The sequence below is a fragment of the Microtus oregoni genome, unplaced genomic scaffold, assembly GCF_018167655.1.
Source record: "Microtus oregoni isolate MIOR12 unplaced genomic scaffold, Mior012 000003F_ref0000135, whole genome shotgun sequence".
Lineage (NCBI taxonomy): Eukaryota > Metazoa > Chordata > Mammalia > Rodentia > Cricetidae > Microtus > Microtus oregoni.
The window spans coordinates 1,207,131-1,231,978 of record NW_024543062.1 but is presented as its reverse complement, the minus strand read 5'-3'; the positions used below and the strand labels follow the sequence as shown (position 1 = coordinate 1,231,978).

Here is a 24,848-nt window from a genome sequence, read left to right as displayed (position 1 = left end):
ACCAGAGTTTGATCCCCAGAACCCACATTAAAGAAAAAAGGCAGGCATAGTAGTGCACACTTGTAGTCACAGTGCTGGGGGGGGGGGGTGGGGAGGCAGAGACACGAGGGTCCCTGGAGCTCGCTGGCCAGCCAGTAGACTAATTGGTGAGCTCCAGGTTAGAGAAAGTCACAAATAAAAATGTCAGCAGATCCTACAGTACCTAAGGTTGGCTTCTGCCCTTCATACACATGTGCACACACACACACACACACACACACACACACACTATAGTTATATATTGAGAACATTTGAAGTGAGCTCTTAAACAATAGACCATCCAGTGGGATGTCACCATGCTCATTTGCTCCATGGTTGATCATTTTAGCATTAAGTGTTGTCCCTGCTGGAAGCTGGCTGAGTGATGCTTCATGCCCACGACATGGGCAAGGCTGTTGACTACAGCAGAGCCCCCATGAGCCAGGCTGACCAGGGATCCTTCCCACATGACTGTGGACTTGTCTTGCTCCTCTGCTTCAGCTGGCACAGCTTACAGACTGGATGTGGTGGCACTGACCTCCCAGGACTGACATGGCCAGAGTTTCTCCAGTCCTGTGTTAAGCCCAGTGAAAGAGGGTCTCTCGAGAATTTAAAACTCCCTCAGTTTCCCCTCCACCTCAAAAAAGAGGGAATTGCCTCTTGTGTCGTGGGTCTCTGTCCTGAAGCTGGGTGCTTCCATCCCGAAGACTCTGTTACTTTTGACCAGTTCCTCATGACCCTCTGACATACTAGAGGTGACTCCTGCCATTGGGCCCCTGGTGCCTACCTCTGCCAAGCAAATAGTGGGTGCCCAATAAATGTCTAAGCAAGCTTCACCACACTTACTAAGTTAAAAATAGGAGGGCATATTTTGTATCATCCAAGACAAGGAATGTATGTAGGCTCTGACCTAATCCCCTCTCTAAACTTCCAGATGGCTGGGCGACATGCCCTAATGATGCAGAAGTCTTCATCATTAAACATTGTCACCTTGAAGGCTAGAATGGTAGCTCAGCTGTAGAATGCTTTCCCAGAAGCCCAGAACACATGAGATCCTGGGTTCAATCCCCAGCATGGGATAAAACCAGGCTTGGTAATACTCACTTGTAGTCCCAACACTAGGAAGTTGGGAACAGCAGGATTCAAAGTCCAAGGTTGGGCTGGGGCTGTAGTTCAGTTGAGAGAGTAGTTCAGCTTGGCATGCATAAAGCCCCGGTTAAGTTCCCAGCACAGAACCAAAGTGGATGAGGTGATGGTACATGTCTGTTATCCAAGCACGGGGGCACAGAGGATTAGAACTTCATAGTGGCTCAACCACACAGTGAGTTCAAGGCCAGCCTGGGTACATGAGACTGTCATAGAGGGGTGCATGGAAGCCAGTGATAAAGTACCCCCACGAAAGCTGCCTGGGCATGGCGGCTTACCTGTAGCTTTAGCACCCTGAAGATGGAGGTAGGGAATGCCTGGGACAAACTGGATAACCAGACTAGCCAAATTAGTGTGTTCCAAGTTCAAATGAGAGATCCTGCCTCAATGAATAAAGTGGAGTGTATGTAATCAAGGAAGACACCTGAGGTCAGTTTCAGGCCTCCATGTTCATGTGCACACATCCACATACACGTGCAAGCATGCATACACACACATACTAATCACACAGATCATTCTTAACCACACTGCAAATTAAAAGTCAATCTGGGCTACAACCTGCCTCAAAACCAGAAAACAAACTACCAAAACCATTTTCACCTTGAGTTTTAATTCCATCTTTCCCTCTAGTTTACTGGTGTTATAGAGGCAGGATCTCAGTCCTGGGGTAACCCTGTGCCCCTCAAAACTTCTTGCCTTCTTGAACACACCAGAAAGAACAGTTTCCTAAGGTGTTATATGGATTGATTAATTGTTCAATCCTTTAAAGACCCAATTAGCATTGCCTGGCCCGTCCTGCTATCAGAGACTAATTCTTAGGAGCCCAAAGTACAGAGAAAATCTAATTTACTGAGCTGACTGGAAGACTCAGCCCCTGAGGCGGCAGGAGAGGTTTCTTTCAAAAAAGCTACTTCTGACAAAGACATAATAAGGAGTGAACGATTTAACACCATCCCCCAAAGTTATCAGGCCCCCTGTCTTCCTCCTCAGAGCAAAGTGGAAGAAGATGGGTTTCACCAAGTCATGATTTGTGCCTCAACGGGGCAGAGCTCTTTTTGATGGAGAAAGTCTGACCTGGTCCTCTTTTGCAGGAGCAATTCTTCTTCAGCCACAATTTTACCCAATTGTTCGAAACTGCTCCTCCTTCCTGAGCCCTTCCCGTCTATCCTCCCCTGTGTAAGCTCCTGTCACTACGGCTGTTGATAATTTCTGATAATACCGTGGTGTAAGGGACCTGGCGGCAATCTCCTGCTCCATTTCCATTGCAAGGTGACTCTGAACTGGCTTCCACTGCCATTGTTCCTCATGTCTTTGGTTTGTCACCATTGGGTATTATCAGATCCAGAAGAAACTCAGGACATAGGACTAATGGTGCCTGTTAGCACACCAAAGCTCAGGCTGGCCTCCAGACTCGCTCAGTTTCTGTGGCTCCACTCAGCTCCTCTCCTCTCACCCCACCCATTTTCCCTAAACCTCTCCAGCTCATGAGCTTCTCCCCCAGCTTCTAGTACCTTTATAACCTGCCATTTAGGCCACATGGTCTCTATGCCCTCGTGGCCCTTCTCTCTTGGTCTCCTTTGCCCACACAGTCTTCTCTTCCTCTCTCGATCTACCCCCTCTCTCTCCTCTTCCTCTCTCGTTCTACCCCCCCCCCCCCCCATGGCCCAGTTCAGTCTACTAACCATGTTTTGTCTGCTGCTTTCTCTTCCTGCTCTGGACTCTTCCAGATGCTTCTGGCTGTATCTCTCTCATGTCAACAATGGAAACCTTCTCCTTGACCACAGCTTAGTGTAGTCATGTCCTCACTTTGTACAGCTGTAAACGTCTGAGACCCCCAAACATCATCTTAGAGTCGTCAGTGAAGTGCTTGGGTGCAGCCTACTCCTGCTGGATAAGATTTTCTGGGATGGATCCAGGATATATGAAAGCCAGGTTTATCCATGACATGTTGCTCAGAGGTCTTATGTCTCATCCCCAAAATGACCATCAGCAAGTTAAAGAGAAAGCCTGGTGCTGGGAATGTCTCAGTGGGAAGAACACTTGCAGCATAAGCATAAGGGCCTGGGTTTGTATCCCCAGCACCTATGTAAAAAGCCACCTATAGCAACTATAATCTACAACCTATAACCTCAGCATTGGTGTGGCAGAGACAGGAGGGCTCACTGGTCAGCCTGTCTTACTGAATGGATGAGATCCCAGCTTCAGTGTAAAGGCAGAGGGTGACAGAGGAAGGCAGATGAGGTTGACCTCTGGCCTCCACATGCACACAAACATGTGAAGGAACACCTACATACATACAAGCATGTATACACACACACTCACACACTAAATGAAAGAAAAAAATGTCACTTGTGAGCTCCTGTGGTCTTATTGTGTATCTATGGGACAGGCCTGGAGCAAAGGCTGCCTCTGGGGCTTGGTCTGTCTATGCAGACCTATTCTATGTCTATGTCTATGTCATATGTCTATGCATATTCTTCTACTGTTGGGGGCTGTTGTATGTCCACACAAGGACCCAGTGCCCTGGCCACCCCTGCTGGTTTTCTAGTTCATGTTTGTTGGGTCAGACCAACTTCTATTATTGGAGACATCTTTGCAGTGGAATCAGACACTAATTAATTGGAATTAGCACAGATCTCACAAGTCAAAGGCAGAGACGCCAGCACAGCTCCATGCCTCAGGCAGAAACTGGGAGTTAGGGTACTTCCTTACCACCTGACCTGCTAGTGCTCTCCTGAGCCATAAGCTGCAGTCTCCACACAGAGCTGTGGTTCTAATTACAGGTTTTTATAAAGGAGAAAACAACCACGACCAGACCAGTGATGAGCTGGAGAGTTGAGAAATATCCAAATTGCATGCATGGGATGGCTGTACTGTGAGGTTATGCACATGCTCTGGGCGGAGGCAGACATGCATGCGTGTGACATATGGGGCATGACCTGCCTGGTTCTGTATCCCCCTTCTTGCTTTCACATCTTACCTCACAACACCTGCCAGGGAAGCACAGTGGAGCCACACCCAATAGAAGTTTCCTGATTGGCTGAAGGCTGGCTTATTACTGAATGTCTCCAACCTCTGTCCATCCCACAGAAGCCAGAGATCGAGCTGACATGACAGCCTCCAATGGCGTTTCTCTTGTCCAGGGCCCAACTGAGTGACCTCATAACCAGCCCCTCACCTACAGTACCAGAGGCCCATGGAAGTGACTAGGACAGCCCCATCCCTCTAAATATCCCTAGTGTTTTTAGAAGCTCTATCTCAGACCAAAAAAAACTGCTATTATCAACAGTTTTATCTGGATGTTTTTAGTCAAGTTTATTCTTGGTTTGTGTAAAAATGAATATAGTCAACTTGACAGGCTTGAGAATCACCTAGAAGACACACCTCTGGACAAGCCTGTGAGCAAGTATCTAGATTAGGTTATCTGAGGTGGGGCGATGCACTTTGAATGTGGGCTGCACCATCCCATTGTCCAGAGCCCTGGCCAGAATGAAAAGAGTAAGTTGAGCAGACTTTGCTTCCTGTCTGTGGATGCCATGTGACCAGCATACTCCTATCATTATGCCTTCCACAGTGTGAGCCAAAGAAACTGAGCCAAAATAACTTCAAGCCAAGTAACTGTGAGCCAAAGTAACTGTGAGCCAAAGTAACTGTGAGCCAAAGTAACCCTTCCCCACTTAAGTCACCCTTGTCAGACATTTCATTACAGCAACAAGAAAAGTAGCAAATAGTTTGTTTCTATTTAGGGCCATTCAACCACTTCGGTCTTATTTCAAACCAAACCCATAATACCTTAAGGGAAATAAAAAGAAACTGAAGAATGGATATTTCCATCTCAGCCTTGTTTGTTTGTGTGTTTGAATAGTGTTTATTGGTGTCTAACAGAGGTTTGGTTATCAGATAACTCAAATGGAAATAGCAGTTTCTTCTCTGACTTCAAACTTGATTCACAGTTAAAGAGAACAAAAGACAACATTCCATGCTCAAGATTCTGCATTTTAGTGATAATATACAACCTAGTGCTATCTACAGGACGAATGTTCATTTGCTTAGAAACAGCAATGTTAGTGAGAGAGCTTCCCCTCCCACACAGCTGAGTGCAAGCAGCTTTAGTAATTTGGAGATAGAGAGGGTGCGTTTCTTTCTGGGTCATGCTAGGGATGGAACCCAGGGTCTTGTGCTTGCCAGGAAAGTGCTCTCACACGGGTTATAACCCTCGGCTCGCACGTGCAGTTTTAAATGGAAAGTCAGGTGTAAGGCATTCGCTGTGCAAGCAGGAGACCCTGAGTTTATTCTCAGCACCTGTATAAAAAGCTGAGGATGTTCAGATTGGGGTGGGGGGCCAAGAGGAGTAGAGGGAGGGGAAACTGCAACCAGGATATATTGTATGAGAAAAGAATCTATTTTCAGTAAAAGGGGAAAATTGATAATGGCCGTGTATACCTATCACCCCAACATGAGAAATGGAGACAGGAAGATTCCTGGGGCTTCCTAGCCAGCTACTTCTGCCAAATCTGTGAAGTCTGGGTTCAGGAGAGACCCTAACTCAAAAAAACTAACATGGAGAATAATTGAGGAAGACACCAAACTTCTGCCTGTGATTCCACATGCAATTACACAGACATGCACATGAACACACATATACATGAATACACATATACACAAATACACATGTACATGAGCACACACACAATCAAGTATAGAGTGGGGCAAAGTAGTGTGTGCCCAAGATCCCATCACTTTCAGGTCAGATGTTGGGGAATTCAAGGCCAGTGTGGCCAGCATAGTAAGTTCCAGACTAGCCAGGGCTATCAAGACTCAGCCAATAAATGGATGAATGAATAAGGCCTCCAAGCTTCCAAAATATCAAGCACAATGTTGGCATTTGTTCTGGCCCATATGTTCTCTGATAACTGATGTCCAGGAGAGACCCAAAACAAGTCAGTGGGTGGCACAGGTCACGCCTGGCAGCCCTCCCCTCTGTGACACCCGGTGTGATACGGGAGCAGGCACCATGCAGAAGGAGCACAGCATGCCCAGCTCTCAAGTCCCAGATATCTAAGACTAAACCTAACTTTTACAGTTTGGGAAGTTCAGGGGGAGACTCTGTTCTGTCACCAGCAATGACTTCCTTAAGTAAGTGACCTCTTTTTGAAACTTAGGCGTTATAACTGCCCTTCCATTTTATGGCCTTGCCCATGTGTGTTTTACCATCTCCACAGGCTTTTAGTTAGCTCTCACCACATTTACTCTTAAGTGCTTCCCCCAAACCTCTAATGCGTACAGGAGACAGAATGACAGTATAACCTCATGCTGTCAATAAGAGTTTCCCCCAAACTCCAAACGGGTGAGTGTGGCAGCCCACACGCTGGCAGATCCTCAGTGCCACCCGTTCCTCTTCATGGGGCTGGGTGGGATTACACGGGCAGCTTTTAGATGCATCGGCAAATCATCAACCACAGTATGTCTCATCGATGTTATAATGCAGGGGCCAGGGCTATGGCTCAGCTGCTAAAGGGCTTGCTGCGCAAGCATGCAGATGTGAGTTCAAGAGTACACTCTGTACCACCTACATAAACATCTGGGTGCCATGGCACGCATCTAGACTCCCAGCTCTGGGGAGGCAGAAACAGGAGGATCCCTAGAGTTCTCTGGCCAGCCAGCCTGGCTGAACTACTAAGGTCCAGGCAGGTTCAGGGAGAGATCTCGCCTCAAAAAATAAAGTATAGAGCAACTAAAGGAGACAGTTGTTCTCGTTTCCTTTCCATTGCTGTGTTAAAACGTGACAGGAAGCAACCTGAGGAGTGGATTTATTGTATCTCACAGTTCCAGGTTATGGTCCATTATCAGGAAGACTCTGAAGGGGGAGGAACTTGAAGCAACCAGTTGTATCACAACCACAGTCAGCAGAGATAAATGAATGTTGTGCCTAGTACCCAGTTACATTTTTCTACTCATATATGATCCAGTACCCAAACCCAGGGAATGGTGCTGCCCACAGTGGGCTGGGTCTGCTCACATCAATTGAGACAATCCCTTGTCCATAGGCCATCCTGGTCTGGACCATCCCTCATGGAGACTTTCTTCCCAGGTGATTCTAGGCTATCTTAAGTTAATAGTTGAAAGTATCATAAGAGATCAAATTATATTCAAATTGTACCACAAAAGGTGGAGCTGGGCTTACTTTGCTCTTTTGGGACCCACAGACAGAGCAGTTTGTCCTTATTCCAGAACAGCACTTACCAGGTCCCTCCAACATGGGCATCAGATGACTCGTCCATCTGACTTGACCTTCCTCTTGTTCTTTTTCCTCCCTTGCCTCCAGTGAGCTGCCTCACCCACCTCAGAACCTCCTGGCCAGCTTGAGCCCTGCACGCAGCCACTCAGTGATGCTGTCGTGGGTCCGGCCCTTTGACGGAAACAGCCCAGTCCTTTACTACACTGTGCAGCTGTCTGAAAACAGTAAGTAGCTGAGCAACCTGTTGGTCCAGAACAGAAACCAGATGTGTGTGAATGTGAGTGAGTGTGTGTGTGTCTGTCTGTCTATGTATGTCTGTGTGTGTGTGTATGTCTATGTGTCTGTGTATATATGTGTGTGTTTTTCTGTGTCTGTGTGTGTGCGCGTGTGTTATAAGGCATGAGGGTATGCCTGTGTAAGCTAGGAGGCCAGAGGAGGGAGTCAGGTATCCTGTTCTATCACTCTGCACCTTATTCCCTTGAGACAGGGTCCCTTACTGAATCTGGAGCTAGTTTGGTGGACCCCAACTGCAGTGATCCTCCTGCCTCGGCCTGCCACAGCACTAGGGTTTCACACCTGGATTTTTTTACATGAGTGCTGGGGATCTGAACCCAGGTCCTCATGCTTGCACAACAATGTTCTTGCTAACAGCCACCCCCTCCAGCCCCAGCCCCTTGTGCTCTTAATGTCATATCCTTCCCACTGCCTCACGGACAGAAACACATGGTCATACTTCACAGGCAGCAAAGCAAGAGTAAGCTGCTGTGTTAAGGAGAGGGAAGAAGAATGTGGCTAGGGGAGAGGAGGCATCCTTCATGGGCTCTTGAGAGGACCTTGGCTTGAGACCAGTTCCAACAGGATAGGAGTCCAGGAGACTGCCTCAGGGGTCCTAGGGGACCGTGTTATCCATGGGACACGTTGGAAAAGGGGTAACGGCGCCTCCTAGAGCTGACTTCAGAGTGGCAGTAACAGGCCTTTGCATCTTTGGAGGATTTATAACTGGAGCTCTGAGCCGCTTGCTACCTGTCACTCGCAGAAGTCCCTGAGCAGAGACAGGAATTGAACCTTTGGGACCACGCTTTGTTCAGAGAGCCAGCCATCTGAGAGGCCAGTGGGTCAGTATCTATCTACATCTCATCTCCAGTGATGGGTCCTAGTGGGGAGGGGAAGGACAGGCAGTCAATCATCTCAGAGCTGTTGGTCTGCTCTGGAACACGGGTTAGGAGACGTGTGGTGTCTATGCACCTCCTTTCAGCCCTGGCCCCCTTACTCTGCACGTCTGGACTCCGGCACTGCATGAATCACGGGGTCTAGTTAGAGCCTGCTCTTGTCTTCCTTGTCATCCAGGGCACCTGGGCTAGGAGGGTTAACCCAGAACAGGTCAACCATTAACAGTGTGTGTGTGTGTGTGTGTGTGTGTGTGTGTGTGTGTGTGTGTGCAGGCAAGCTAGGCTGTTGGTAGACATGAGTGCCGATTCCTTCCTATGGTGTGGATGGGCACCCATGTGTCCTTACAATGCAGAATTTGGAGGTCTCCATCATTTTTTTCTGAGATACAGAGGTGGTGCTGAGTAGGGAGTAGCCCTGTGGTTTCCTCCCCGCCTCCGAGCCACTTCCTTAAGTAACCCTGGCTCCCTGGGGGGGGGGGCTTTCCTTCCTCCCCTCCCCCTGGCTCCCTCCAGCAGTGGTGGAGGGGCTGCCCTTCCTCCCCTCCTCCACTATCTCTCTGCCTTCCCCTGCTTGCTCCTTCTCTCCTTCTCGGGCCCCTGCAATATGCCAGTGCATCTCTGTCTTATGACACACACCAGGGATGGGGGAGTGGTCAGCTTTGACAAGGATGGAGGTACAGCCACACACTGTTACCCTTGGCAACCTGAGGCATGTTCCCTTTAATCTTTTAGGGACCTCAACTCAAATAGAGCAGGATTCCTGACTTCACCACAGAAAAGAGTTTCAGGGCAAGCCAGCGAGAAACTGAGTCTGAGTGTATGAAAAGACATTTTTAATATAGATTTTAGGCAGGAAGATTAAAAGAAAGTGAGGTGCTTGGGAAGAAAGATGGGTGTGGGCTTCTTAAAGAAGAGTCGGCCCCTCCTAGCCTTTATGATATTCGTGAAACACCGTTTTGGTGGCGTTTGATGCTATTACCCTCCAAGAGTCACTGAAGAACATAAATGAGGTCACAGGGGACCTTGGGGGCACTTGATGGGACTGCAATTGATAAATGAAACTCTAGCTGGGGATAGGGATACAAGACAAGGAACATCTTCACTGTAGAAGTTAGCGGCTTGTTTAAGATTCCCAGAGAGGACTGAGGCCCCACCCAAGGTCACACACATTCAGGCCCAAGCCTGCTTCATGTCTGTGTTAATATTCTGAGATGCCGGTATAGAACAGAGTATCATCTATCAGCCATACTCACTGAGGACACTGATGTCTGAGTTGGAATTCTCTCTCTCTCTCTCTCTCTCTCTCTCTCTCTCTCTCTCTCGCTTTACAAGACAGGGTTTCTCTGTGTAGCTCTGAATGTCCTGAAACCCTGCAGACCAGGCTGGGCTTGAACTCACAGAGATCTACCTGCTTCTGCCTCTAGAGTGCTGGGGTTAAAGGTGTGTGCCACTACTACCTGGCTATGAGTTAGAATTCTTGACTCTTAGCTGGCTTCAACCAGACTCCAGGGTGAGCGGTTCCTTTCCTTCCCACATCCTCCTCATTTGCTGTCTGTCTATCTGGCCTCAGAACCCCGTCCAAAGGCCTCACATCCCTCCCTGACTGTTGCATAGACATAGCTACTTTTATTGGCATCTTGCCATCCTTTTAACCCTAACCTTGTTCCTGCCCCCCCCCCACCTAGCCATTTCCATTTCCTTCACTTGTGGTCCTGTTCCTATGCCACTTGGGCCGCAGTCTTGAACCAGTCCTTATAGCCTCTGCTGCACCTACCTGAGCAGCAGCAGCCCTGGCCTTTTAGGCCTTGAGGTTACTCTGACACCCTTGTCCCTTCTCTCAAGTCTGGGCCATTTCAAGAGCCCATTAAGGATGCCTAAATTGCCCCAGTTCCTAAACTGCCCCAGATGCCTAAACTGCCCCAGTTCCTAAACTGTCGCAGGTGCCTAAACTGACCCAGATGCCTAAACTGCCCCAGTTCCTAAACTGCCTCAGTTCCTAAACTGCCCCAGATGCCTAAGATGCCCCCAGATGCCTCTCCAGGACTTGCTTCCACTTTTTCCTTTCTTAGCCTTTCTCCCCGCAAACACCAGTGCTGTCTCCTTCCAACTAGCAATGGGCCTGATCTCTCCCTGTGAGACCCAAAGAGCTCCCATAGCATCTAGGATGAAGCCCAAACTCTCCGGTCCTGTGTAACCTCAGCTTGCTGCAGGCCACCTCACTCTGCTGGGCTCCTTGTTGCCCCTCAGCTTCTGTCAAACAGGCCACGTACCATCTCTGTGCTTTATCCTTCACTTAAAATGCTGGCAGTGACAGAGTGCTGTTTCTCACTGCTGTCCCCCTTCAAAGGGCTCACCAGCACACAGCTCAGTGTAACTTTTGAGCTATAATCTGGAGTCTTCCTTAACAGTTGTTGTTTTTTTTTTTTAAATCAGGGATGGGTGCTAGGTAAGAATGCTAGCCTTGGCCACACCCCCAGCCCCTCACTGGTTGGTTCGAGGCCACTGTTCTGCCACTGAGTCATGTTCCAGCCCCTCACTGGGGGATTCTAGGTGGGTGCTCTACCACTGAGACACACCCCAGCCCCTCACTGGGGGCATCTAGGCAAGTGCTCTACCCCTGAGCCATGACCCCTCACCACAGGATTCTAAGCATGTGCTCTACCATAGAACTATATTTTAGATTTACTTTCTGAATCTTACATCCATGTCTCAGCCACAACAGCAAGCTTGGACACAGCTCAGAGGGAGATACTGTAGTCAGGCCTTTCTTTCTCCTTGACCTCTGACCTAGTTTCCTTCCATAGAGAAAGTAATACTGGGGCCAGGCTAACTGACAACAGTGTCAACATTTAATCCCCAGCCAGAGAGGGAAGTGCCAGCATTATTTATTAAAATACCTTTTCACAAGACAAGGTTTTCTGAGGCTGTCATGGCTGTATGGCCTGTGACAAGAAGATGTGTGGAGAGACTATGACAGGAGCAGAGCTCCTGTTGTCAGAAGTTGACGGATATCCACCATAAAGACAGCTCCTGGCAGGTATCCATCTCCTGGAGACAAAGAGTGGTGTTCTGCTCTCCTTTGTGTTCCTTGTCCTAGAATTTAATAGCTACTCAGTAGATGAGATAATGTGGATCTGTGGCAGAGCCACCAGCATGGAGATGAGACAATGTGGATCTGTGGCAGAGTCACCAGGATGGAGATGAGATAACGTGGGTCTATGGAAGAACCACTGAAATGGAGATGAGATAACATGGACCTGTGGCAGAGTCACCAGGATGGAGATGAGATAACGTGGGTCTATGGAAGAACCACTGGGATGGAGATGAGATAACGTGGATCTGTGGCAGAGCCACTGGCATGGAGATGAGATAACGTGGATCTGTGGAATAACCACTGGGATGGAGATGAGATAACGTGGATCTATGGAAGAACCACTGGGATGGAGATGAGATAACATGGATCTGTGGAATAACCACTGGGATGGAGATAACGTGGATCTGTGGAATAACCACTGGGATGGAGATGAGATAACATGGATCTGAGCCGGGCGATGGTGGCGCACGCCTTTAATCCCAGCACTCGGGAGGCAGAGGCAGGCGGATCTCTGTGAGTTCGAGACCAGCCTGGTCTACAGAGCTAGTTCCAGGACAGGCTCCAAAGCCACAGAGAAACCCTGTCTCAAAAAACCAAAAAAACCAAAAAAAAAAAAAGAGAGATAACATGGATCTGTGGCAGAGTCACCAGGATGGAGATGAGACAATGTGGATCTATGGCAGAGCCACCAGGATGGAGATGAGACAATGTGGATCTATGGCAGAGCCACCAGGATGGACTGCTGAATGACACTATCCCTAGAAAGAAGTGAATAAATGTCCACTCACCAAATAGAGAACCAGCAACAGACCACAGTAGCAATACCACCAAGGTACAGCTTGTTGAACTAGTGAGTGTTTGGGAGTCACCCACAGGAATATGGCCGAGGGGTTACTTACAGGAGCAGGGACCACCCAAATGCAACCACATCATCAAAACCCACCCAGCATGGATGGTGACTCATGAAAATTGGAATCCTGAGGCTCTCCATACAACTTACAGGCAACTCAACAGGCCAGAGGTGCCTCCCCTAAACCATCTTCAGTGCTTATATAACTTTGGGGAAGTAGAGGCCATTTGCAACTTGTAAGTTTCAGGAACTTTCTGAGACTGTCTTCTTGTTTGCTCCCTCAGTCCTAAGGAGGCTTCCTCCAACATGGGATGTCGCCATCAGAGGAAAGTGCTATACAGCATGACATTCTGGGTGGTCTTCTGCCAGGGAAGTGTTCTACCTTCCCTAACTGACACCCAAATGGGCATTGATTCAAAATACCACACAGGCCATTTTCCAACTGACAGCAAGACTCATTTTTCCAGTCAAGCATACTGTCTAAATCAGAAGCAGGCTTTTTATGCAACCCTCCATTCATCCATGTTGATTGACATCTGTTCTTCACTGGGCAGTGCATTGTATGCTGGAACACAGACATGAAGTGACCAACCTCAACTTCAAACAAGGAAGTGATCAGATCCATCAATGCTCAAAGTTCGGTTGATAAAGAACCTGATGCATGCACATGCAGACCTGAGTTTGATCCTGTGGAATACACACTAGCAATCGAAGAGTGATGGTACACTTTTGTAACCCTGGTGCTAGAGAAGTAGAGACAGCTGGATTCCTTGTGCTCACTGGTCAGCTATTAGAGACGAATCAGGTCCTCGTGAGAAATCTTGCCTGGAAAATCAATGTGGACAACTGGAAAATGATGCCTGATATTGACCTCTGGTCTCCACATACACATGTATACACATGCACCTACATACATACACTCAATATGTATGTATGTATGTCTCTTGTGTGTTAAGATTCTGGGGTCAAACCAGTATCTTTTGTATGCTAGACAAGCCCTCTATCACCCAGTCACCCTACCAGCCCCTATCTGTCACTACCTTTTACCAATGGTCACCAAGAGCACACATTAGACAACTTTGCAGGTATTTTTTTAGGTACTTCCATTTGTTAAGAATGTGCCAAAGAACGGCCCTGGCTGGTCTGTCATTGCCCTGTGATCCTCTCAGCTGGACCCGGCTTGGGTCAGCCCTTCAGTCTGCCAAGTATTGGGAAGATAGGACAGTTAACACATGCCTATCCCTGACTTCAATCACACAAAACTAGTCTGTGGTCTCCACAGAAGCAGCACATGTTGCTACCAGTTGGTTGGTCGTGTGCCTTCCTATCACAGCAAATCGGAGGATTGCCTCTGTCATCTGGACCCGTGATGAGCTTTTTATTTTTATTAGGAATGAGTCCCGTTAAGAAGCAACTGAACATGCAGGCTAATTACAGCCAGAGAGAACTGCTTAGCAGCGGGCATCCTAAAACGGGGATTGTATTTGGCCCACACTCGGCACTAAGAAGTGGACAGTGCTGAATAACCCCAGCCACCCAACAGGCCAGCTGCTTGGGGGAGCAGCTTCTGTCAGTTCCTCCTAGCAGGCTGATGAGGCTGCTGTTCTCCTAAAAGTCCTTGATCCTGTAGGAACCAGGCAGATGCTTCTCAGTGGCTGAGACAGGGTCTTCCTAGCACTTGCCTTCCCCGCATGCCTACTATCACAGAAGGGCTGTCTCAGAGATGTATAGACAACCATGGCAGAGTGTGAACTTAACCCTGGTTCCATGCACTTAACCGGAGTCAAAACTGTGTGGAGAATGTCTGGTCCCTGTAGGCATATGAAGTTCTTCTTGCCATGAAGTGTGATGGTTTTCTTGTCACAGTGAGCTGGGGACATAGGCAGGTTGGCAGTGTCGTCATGCTGTTCAGGGTCCCCACCCAGTGAGCCAGGGTAAGCAGGGGGTTGATTCCAGAAGCAGGGCTGGGGATCCAAGCAGAGAGGGTTTCTCTGCAGAGCTGGTGCAGGGCCTCCTGGTAGCTGAATATCCCAGGCCTTTAGGCAGCATTAGAATTTGGTTGCAAAATGAAAAGCATTTTTTTCTCACTCTCCCAAATCTGTCCTGACTGTAGCTAAGAACGATGTGTCTGTGGGGTCATGGTTAAGGGGAGCTGTCAGGAAAAGAAAAGCTCTCAAGTGAACCAAAGATGCAAATGAATGCAGGGCTCACCAGGCACCTCTCCAGGCTGTCTGATTTCACAGAGGCAGCTCTTTGGGTCATCTTATAACTCTGTAAATTCTAGGAAAGTCGCTGCGATTTCAGTGTTTCTCGTCTGTAAAAATGCAAAAGGATACAAGTAGATTTTGTGTTGTAGAGGGTAAAGCTGTGCCTGACTGTAGCTCTGTAGATATGGATCGGTTTTGTGTCTGTCAATTCATTTTGGTGTTATTGATGTGTGTGTGCTGCTCATTTCTCTCCTCATATGGTTGGGACATCTTATTGGAATCAGAGAGCTAATTAAAACTTGATGCAGGATCTAGGGAGACCAGCTGGTGAGCTCCGGGTTCAAGGAGAGACCCTGCCTCAAAAATAAGGTGATGAGCAACTGAGGAACACCCCTCACATTGACCTTGTAGCCCCCCCACACACAGACACAAACGGGCATACACACAAACACAGTGGGCAGATGTTCAATGTTCATTCTGTGTTTGTAAAAGAGCCTCAATGCTCCTTTTTGTAAATGTATCACCGAACTTAAATGAACATTTGTTGAGTGTTAAAAATGCACATTCTCAATGTAACACCACAAGTTTCCATAGCAACCCTGATGTTTAAAAGACGCCATTGTAGTTCCTAAACCGAGTCCCTGCCTGTCTTCTGTGACTGGATGAAGACATCCCCCTGCTGAACTAGAGTTGCAATAGTCTTTTATCAGCAAGTGAGAAAAATCAAGTCATTTCTTAATGATAATTTTTAAACTTAGTGCCTACTGCTATCTATCTCCTGGTAAGGTATTTGTAGTATATTTATCTAAAAAGAAAACCATTAAATATCTTATGATACTTAGTTCTTGGGTTTTGTTTTTAGTAAATGTGAGTGTTTCTAACTGTGGTTTTGTATTTCTAAAACTTTAAATTTACTTATAATATAAAATACATATGTACTTTTATTACAAATTTCTATCTGCTCATAGCCAGGTATGGGAGTGCACACCTGTAACTCCTGTACTAGAAGAGTTAAGATCTGAGGGCAGCCTGATCTACTTAGTGCTATACTGTCACTGTCCCCAAAGAAAAAAGTAATAAAAGCTAGTCACTGCAGTCCTTCGTCCCATGCCTGGTTCACTCTTCCCTACCTTCTCCAACAATTCAGTCCCTCTCCTCTGCCTAAAGGAGAGGACTCTGCAGTCATCTCAGTTCCCACCCCTGCCCGACTCCTCCTGTTCCCTACTGAAGCCAGATCACCATAGTTCCAAAGGACTTCAGGCCACACACCCCCGCCTTGTCATCCTCAGAACCCTTCTACTTGATTGTTCCTTCCACTCTGGTGTCATTCTGAATTCTTTGCTCCTGTGGCCCCACCTCTGCCTCTTTCTTCATGCTTGTGTATATATGTGGGGTGAACATGTACATGCAGATAATACATACGCTATGTGCACATGTGTGTGGAGTTCAGAAGACCTCCGGTATCATTCCTCGGGTGCCATCCACTTTGATTTTTGATCACTGTCATGGAACTTACCAAGTAGGCTATGATGGCTGGCCAGTGAGTCCTACAATGGATGGCCAGTGAGCCCTATGACGGCTGGTCAGTGAGCCCTATGATGGATGGATGACCAGTAAACCCTATGACGTCCAGTCAGTGAGCCCTATGACGTCTGGTCAGTGAGCCCTATGACGGCTGGTCAGTGAGCCCTATGACAGCTGGTCAGTGAGCCCTATGACAGCTGGTCAGTGAGCCCTATGATGACTGGTTAACAAAGCTCCAAACTAATACTTAAGGGGAGCTTGGCTTGACTAAGAAAAAGTGTAGGAAGTGTTATCCCCATTTTCACCTCTATGAGATGCTATTATTGCCCATGAATCATGCTTCTAGGCCCAGCCAAGGGAATTCCTCCTCTTAAAACCCCTTTGAGGTAGTAGTAGTGTGTGCACCCATGGAACCAGACAAGGAGCCCACTTCATTACACGGCTTTCCCAAAGGTTCCATTATTTCCAGCTGCTGGCCTGTATTCTCACCAGCTTGCCATCTTACATCCCATCCTCTACAGAACTCATTGCTTGAAGAATAGATTCTAGGCTGATTAGCATGGGAGACAGCACCATTCATCATCTGGCCACCACCTGCCTCTCCAGATTTGTCTCCAACCACTTATTGGTTCCTTTTTTGTGCTTCGACAATAAGCATTGCTTGTACTTCTCCAAGCATGTCTGAGAATTATGTCTTCCCCCACCCCCATTCCTGAAATTTTGTAGTCTGCTTCTACTTATCAATTCCCGTCAGGTGTTGCCCTGGTGTCAAGACTTATCCTGTCTTCCCTAGGAATTACCTCATCACTATTCTCTTTCCACAAAGGTCGCCTAGGTTGTGCTATCCCCATCTTGTCCTGTAGGAGGCACAGCCGCAGGTCTTCTCTGGCATGGGAAGCACAGTCTCGCCTTCTCTGGATGCTGTCCGTGGTGCTGAACCACCCACTAGGCCATGGCAGTCCTTAGTGTAACAGCAAAGGCAGGAGGCAAAGCTTGGTTTACTAATCCCATCCTTCAGGTTGGCAAAGACATTCTCCTATGTTTTCAGTAGATTCGTGGTCCCAAGACTCACATCTTCTGATAGCTGTGCACATGTATATTTTTTTGATCCCCAGCACAGCTGGACACCTTTTTCCAAGTTGGCTGGCTTGTACTTTTTTCACTGTGATCTGTCAGTTTCTTTTCTCCCATTTTTCTAGCCAGAATTTAAGATTTTTTTCTATCATTTTTGATTATTCTTTCCGTTTTGTTTTTCCCTTAATTTTTAAAATTGATTTTATATATTTTATTTATTTATATTTTAGTCAGGGTTTATGTATTTCAACCTGCTCTCAGATTTACTGTGTAGTCCATGATGGCTTTAGAATCCTAATCCTCCTGCCTCTACCTCCCAAATACTGTGATTGCAGGCATGAGTCACTTTGCCTGGTTTATGAAGTCCTGGGGACTGAACCCAGGCAGGGCTCAGCACATGCTCCTACCAGCTGAGCTACAACCAGTCCAGCAATGGGGGTTATTCACGACAAAGAAGTATTTGAATCTTATGTAGTTTAGTCTGCGGATGTTTCTTTTATATTTTCTTCCAATTACTTTTGTACTTGGATAGTTTAGCATTATCAAGCATACAATAAATGTCTTTAGATTTTTCACCTTTATTTTAAGGGTTTAATTTTCCACATATTTCACTTTTTAATTCAGTTGGAATATAGGCATACTATATAGCATGACATACAACTTTTTCTGGCTTTCATTCTACCAGAATGGTTTATTGAACAATTTGCTTATTTATATTGTTAATTTTCACATATTAAATGTCCCTGTTTTAAAAATAAAACAGACTGGACATGATGACATATACCCTTGATCTCAGCACTCTAGAAGGAAGGCAGAGGAAAGAAAATCTCTGTGAGCCTTGGAAGCTGGTCTGATCTATATAGCAAGTTCCACGACAGCCAGGCTTACATAGTAATACCCTGCCTCAAAATTTAAAAAAAATTAAAATTAAAATTAAAAATTAAAAAAATTCAAGAGTCATCATCTGGTATTTTGCTGGGTTTGTTTTGGTTTTGGTTTTCATTTGTTTGCTTCTGTTCTTACAGTTCTTGTAACATTTTAAAGCTGCTATGACTCCCCTCATCCTCCCAGATTTTAGTATTTCTCCTCTTGAGAAAATGTAACTATTCTGTGAAATTTCCAAAACCAGAAACCAAAAACCGGTTCCATTAAGGTACTCTTTTTTACCTTGAGACAGGGCCTCATAATGTAGTCAACAGTGGCTCTGACTTGTCATGATCCTCCTGCCTCCGTTTCCCAAGTGCTGGGATTACAGAAATGTGTGACCATGCCCAGTTCCCACTGAGTTTTAATGCAGGGAGTTAAGGCTGTGGTGAGTTCTGTGAGGAATGACTTCTTGGCTGGTCCATCTGTCCATCTGGAGGGTCCTACGCTTGCGCACTTTCTTGCTGTATGGCTTTCCAAGCCCTGCAGGTCGGTAGCCAGGAACACTCTGCTCTTTCCACCAAGGTTGTCCTAAGACTAGCGATTCTCAACCTGTGGGTCACGACCCCTTTGGGAGAGGTCACATGTCAGATAGCCTACATATCAGATACTTACATTATGATTCCTAACAGTAGCAAAATTACAGTTAGGAAGTAGCAATAAAAGCAACTTCTTGGTTGGGGGTCACCACAACATGAGGAACTGTATTAAAGGGTCACCGGTGTTAGGAAGGTTGAAAACCGCTGGCCAGAGGTGTCACTTCATTTCTGGGTAAGTCACCTCCCAGCTTGCCATGGTAGGAACACAGGAAGCCTATTGTCATCTGCTGGCTTGCTTTTCCAGCCCCACTTCCTATTCTCTTATTATTCTAATGATTTTCTGTTGATCCTCTTAGTTTTCAAAGTAAACAACCGTATCTTCTCCAAATAATAGAATTCATTGTCTCCTCTTTGTTTTTCCTATCTTGCTGGGCCATCAGAATACTTTAAATGATAATGAGCCTGGTAGAAGCTTCCCTTGGTTTCTTTCCCTGTGATCTCAGTAGAATGTCTTCTAGGATTTCAGAGCTCTGTATATATGATTTTTTTTATTATATATTGAGTCATAATTTGCATAGAACAAAACACAGAGATCTGAGCAAGCTCTGACAAATATATCTATACCTGTAGTCCATGCTTTAAACAGGACGAGAGTCGTTCTGACCTCCTGGAACATCCACTGGGTCCCCATCCAGTCATTCGTTCCCCTTCGGAGGCAAGCGCCTCCTAATTCTCATCTCTCCAGATGCCTTTTGTCTGATTGTGAGCTTCGCAAAAGTAAATAAGAGACTGGTTGGAAATTGATATTTCATGCTATTTCCCATCCCTCCCCGTCTTCAGTTTTAGGATTTCCAAGTTTATCTAGAAGATTATCTTATTTCTAAGCACCCATCAGCATGCTTTCAGGGAAGTCATAGGGGAAACTAGAACCATCCATCCCTTCCTCTTTAATTTGCTCACCCAACTGCCTTCCAGCGTGGAGCGGATCAGAGCAACTTCAGGAGTACTGAAGAGGATGCAGCCTCTTATGTCCGTTATTATTAGATGCGGGAAGACACCTGGGCAGAGGCTAAGTCCACCTGGGAGACAAAGGGCACTCAGGAGCTCAATTCACAACCCAAGGGCACAGGACTCTTAAGTGAGCTCATGAATAGTTGCTTAGAGTCAGAACCTTCAAAGGAGGGCCTGTCACTCCACAGGAGCGACCAGGAAAGCCCTCTTGGAGGTGAACCACATGTGGAAATGTGCAGAACACAGAGATATGTGTGCCACCCTCACAGGAGCTCTAGGATGGAGAAACCTAGATGCAGGGGGTATTATGGGCCCCGGACATGTGTGTTTGCAAGAGCAGAAGGTTCCTCAGGTCAGGAGAAGCCAGAGGCAATGATTAAGTGGACCCCCCTTTTTTTAAAAGGTATTTTCTATGTAGTAATATATGTTTCAAGTCCAAGGTTATACATGTGGATTGCAGCTAGAGAAATGTTAGCAGACATACAAAGAAAGACTTGTTGATCTGCCTCCGCCACAACCAACTGTTGCTGGAAGTCTAGTGAATTCTCTTCCATACTGAAAAGAGAACCCTCTGAGGAATACCAAGGGACCACAGGAGACCAGGCTCATCCCACACAGAGCTGCTGAACAAGGGTTTAGGCAGCAGAACTTGGCAGGAGTCTAGAGAACTGAGTGCGAGGCTCCAGGCTGCATCTGAAGGGGGGAGTGTGGACAGTCGTCTGTCCCTCAGTTGCTGTAAGATTCCCACAGATGGAGGAACCAGAAGCAGCCTGGTCCTTGGGAAGTAGGAGGCTTCTAAGGGGTACAGATCTAGGCAGAGCATCTATGGCCCTGGTGAGCAGCTGCTTTTGAGAGACTATCCTGGAGTTATAGTAATGATAGCAAGTGTAGAATATTCTAGACTCTGCCGTGGTCTGTTGTTTTACACCTGGCCGACCTATGCTTATTGTGTGTGTGTGTGTGTGTGTGTGTGTGTGTGTGTGTGTGTGTGTCTTTGTCTCCTTCTTGCTCTGATACCAAAAGCTGAGAATGACCTTGAATTCCTGATCCTCCTGCCTTCTGACTGTTGGGTTGGCAGTGCCTACACCACTACTCCCAGTCTATGCAGTGCAAAGATTGGAACTCAGGATTCTATGTTTGCCAGGCAATAACTCTAGCAACTACATCCCCAGCCTCCCTGTGCTTGCTTTGTGTGTGTGTGCACGTGTGTGTGTGTGTGTGTGTGTGTGTGCACGTGTGTGTTTGTGTGGATGTGGAGGAGTACACTCATCTATGCATATAGGTATAGAGGACACAGGTTTACATTGGGTATCTTCCTCTATTGCTCTCTGTGTTGGTTTTGGAAAAGAGGGTCATCTCTCATTAAGCCTGGAGGTCACCATTTAATTAGACTAGCCAGGCACTGAACCCTGGGATTCACCTGTCTCTCTACCCCAGGATGAAGTTACAGACATATACCACTGTGCCCGGTTACTACAAGGTTGCTGTGACTCTGAACACAGGTGCTCATGATTGCACAGCAAGCACTTTGTCCACTGAGCCATCTCTCAGCACCCCTCAGCTTTCTGAAGTGGGGGGTCCGTGGGTGTCAGCTTCCGGTCCAAGGCTACCTTCCCGAGAACACTCTCTGAGGCTCGGTACTTCTCTGAGCTCCCTTCCTAGAATCACCGGAGGCCAGCACTGTTCCAACACAAAGAGAACCTGGAAGCAAGGGTTCACTCTTTCTCCTGATGCCACAGGTGTCTTTTCATGTCTGGACCCCGCTGTCTCCCGCACCGGCCCCATGCGAGCTCATTTGCTCTGCTCTGAGAGTCGCAGCTGACTGTCATCGCACAATATGTTAAACATCCTCCTCCACGCTTGCTATTGTGTCCTTAAAAGCTGATGGGCTTTGTGCTGTTTTGCTTGCCTCAATGGCGAAGGCTTTGTTCTCCGCGCTTCAGATCGGCCTGGTGCTGTCTTTGAAACTTATCTCGCAGGGATGTTTGCTGATAGCCTTTGGAGCTGTTAGGAAGTGCTTTTCACGCATGGCTTTTCTTGTGGGATTTTTGCATAATGAGCCTCCAACTAATAGCGTTTGCTCCCCTTTTAAAATGCAGCCTGAGAGAAAGCGACTGTCACAGGTATTGATGGCCTTTGTAGGGGCCCAGAGATGGAGTAGCGTGGGGGTGGGTACCAGGGCTCATCTCCAGGTGCTTATCTACCCTTATGGGGAAGATCATGACCAGTTATCCTCCATAGGCCAGTACTTTAAACATTTTGACCTGTACACAATCATAATTTCTTCCTGTGTGCAGGAACATGTAGAGGCCAGAGGTCTCCTACCTCCAAAGCTTTTTTTGAGATAGAGTCTCTCACTGGCCTTAAGACCCCGATGGAGTCTCCACTGCCCAATGGTAAAGCTCCAGAGATCTGCCTGTCTCTTGGTCCCCACCATGGCATTGCAAGTGTACACCGCCTCACCTGGCTTGTTTCACAAGCGCTGAGGACCCAAACTCGCATCTTCATGCTGACGCATTTTCTGTGCTTCTCAGTGATGGAAAAAATAAGGACTGGGGAATGGATGAATGCTTCTCTGGGGTAGATCCAGCTTGTGCATGGCTTAGGAAAATCTGGAGCTCAGCTCGTGTTAAAACAAAACAAAACAAAACAGCACAGCGTTCAAAGAGTCTGTGCTACAACCTTGCCGCAGTCTCATTCCTGTCCTGACAGCGCACACTGACCAAAAGCACCCGAGTAGAGGCGTTTGTCTCACACTCATTATTTCAAGGAAATCAAGGCAGCCTCTCACTGCATCATATCCACAATCAAGAGCAGAGAGAGACAAACACACCCGTGCCACCGGCTTGCTGCTTCTTCTCAGTCAGCTTTCGTCACTCAGATATAGCCCAGGGTCTTGCCCATGAGACAGAGCCACTGACATTCAGGGTGGGTGTTCCCACATTAGTTAGCCTGATATAGAGATGCCCTCACTGACACACCTGGAGACGTGTCTCCTGACTGCCTTTCTAGCTGTCAATCCATATTAACCTCTAGCCGAGAGGGACATTCGGTGGCTGCTGTTTGCGGTGGGTACGGGTCACCTCCTGTACCACCCCAGAGGTCCTCAAATGCTGCACAGAGTGTGTTCCACATCTGAAACCACCCACCCCATCCTCCAGGGCTACAGCATGGAGAATGAGCAGGCCTGTTTTAGCGGTGTGCAGATGCGCATGGACTCACACATGTGCACACAAACATACTCATGTCTGCCCTCTTCTCTTTTTCTGGTGCATCTGTGTTTGTTTGAACAGGTTCCTGTGTACTGAGGAACCCATGCTGACTGGGATCCACAGAGCCCAATGCTCGCTTCAGACATCCTTTTTTCCTTTGCTGTTTGCTTCCTGTCTTAGGGCCCCTCCCAGGACCCCCAGGATGTTCAGTCATCATGGCTCCTTGGGATCAGGAGGCAAGACAGTTTCTCAGACGTCCCTCCCTGGTGGTGACCTTGATAGCTCTGAGGAAAGCTGGTGGCTTTAAGAATGCTGCTCAGTTGGAGTTTGCCTGATACTTTCCTTGTGGTTAGCCTGTGTGGGAGAATGCCCTTCTCTTCAGATCATGTCAAGAGCTCTCACTGTCACTTTGACTTAACACCATCATTGTTTGATAGGCTCTGTGTGTGTGTGCGCACGCGCCTGTGCGTGTGTTCATGTGGGTAAGAACCTGTAAGGTATCTTCCTCAAACCCTACCTGCTTTTTTTTTTTTTTTTGAGACAAGGTCCTCTCATTGAACCTAGAGCTCACCCATGAGGCTCGGCTGGCTGGCTAGTGGAACCCAAGCAACTTCCTGTCTCATCTTCCTAGCACTGGGCTTGCAAGTGCCTGACACTGGAAAATACAAACAAAAACCATGGGTTCTGGAGTTGAACTCAGGCCCTCATGTTTGCCAGCAAGCACTTTACTGACTGGACTGTCTCCCCGTAATACGTCTTTTAAGCTCTGGCAGTCTTAGCTTAGCTATACCAGCTTCCGCTCTCAGCTGCACCTGGCTTGAGCATGCAGTCTTGTCCTAAAGAATTCAACACGTGTGCTCACAGACACTGCCTGCAAGGACAATTTGGCATGGTGGGAGGAGTCTCTGGTTAATGTGGCACCTCTTCTCTCAGCTGGGATCTTGAGGGACCCAGGAGAATTCTCAGCGTCTTGGTCATTTCGGTGACTTCTCGAGTTGCCACAGCGGGGCAACAAAGAGACATGACTGGGTTTGCCAAGGAGGGCTAGCACGCTATGAGAATATCAGCCAGAGAGACGCTAGCTTGGCTTCCACCATCTCTAGTATGTCAGTGAGGCCAACTTATCCCCCAGCTGGTGATAAACCTTTGGTGCTAACGCGGTGCTCGTGTTTCGGGAGCTTCGGGGTGCAGACACTTGCATCAGGCAGAGACTTGAAAACCGGAAAATAATCAATTTACACTTTGATTATGCCACAAACGCAATATCATGGGGGATCTGGATTTGTTCTTTGTTTGTGTATGTGGTATGTCTGTGTTTGTCTGGGTGTGTGCAGGTGTGCATGTGCACATGCATGTGCAAGGTCACTCTCTCTTACACACACACACACACACACACACACACATACCACACACACATGGTAGAGAGCAATCAAGGAAGAAATCTGACATGGACCTCTGACCTAAACAGGCTTGCTCATACACATGTCACCCACATGTGCATGTTTCTGTGCCCACAAGAACATGTGTACACCACACACAAAATATGGAAAAGAAAAAAATCAATCTGTAATCATCTGAGCCCACAGAGAGAGAGATCAAGCCTTCAGAGTCTCCATCTTTCAGAATGGAGTAGCAGCTCCATGATCAGGCACAAGAGGAGTACTGGAAGGGGAGGAAGGAGGCAGGAGAGGCCCGTGGGTCAGGCCCCTCACAGGCATCCTCAACTCTCCAACCACTCTGGCAGTCTCGTGAGAACTGGCTGGGACGGGAATCTTCTCAAAAGCCCCTCCGTGTTGTCGCCCACCCATTGACTGTCCGACTGTCTGGTCTGGACGTGCTATG

General features: G+C 47.4%; 1 protein-coding gene across 1 annotated transcript in view; it reads left to right on the top strand.

The window, feature by feature from the left end:
* Positions 1-24,848, top strand: part of LOC121446547 (protein sidekick-1) — a 958,674-nt gene that overhangs the window by 718,803 nt on the left and 215,023 nt on the right. Inside the window, exon 14 of the mRNA XM_041649217.1 lies at positions 7,490-7,626. Within this exon, the coding sequence (XP_041505151.1) occupies positions 7,490-7,626 (137 nt within the window). The remainder of the gene's footprint in view (positions 1-7,489; positions 7,627-24,848) is intronic.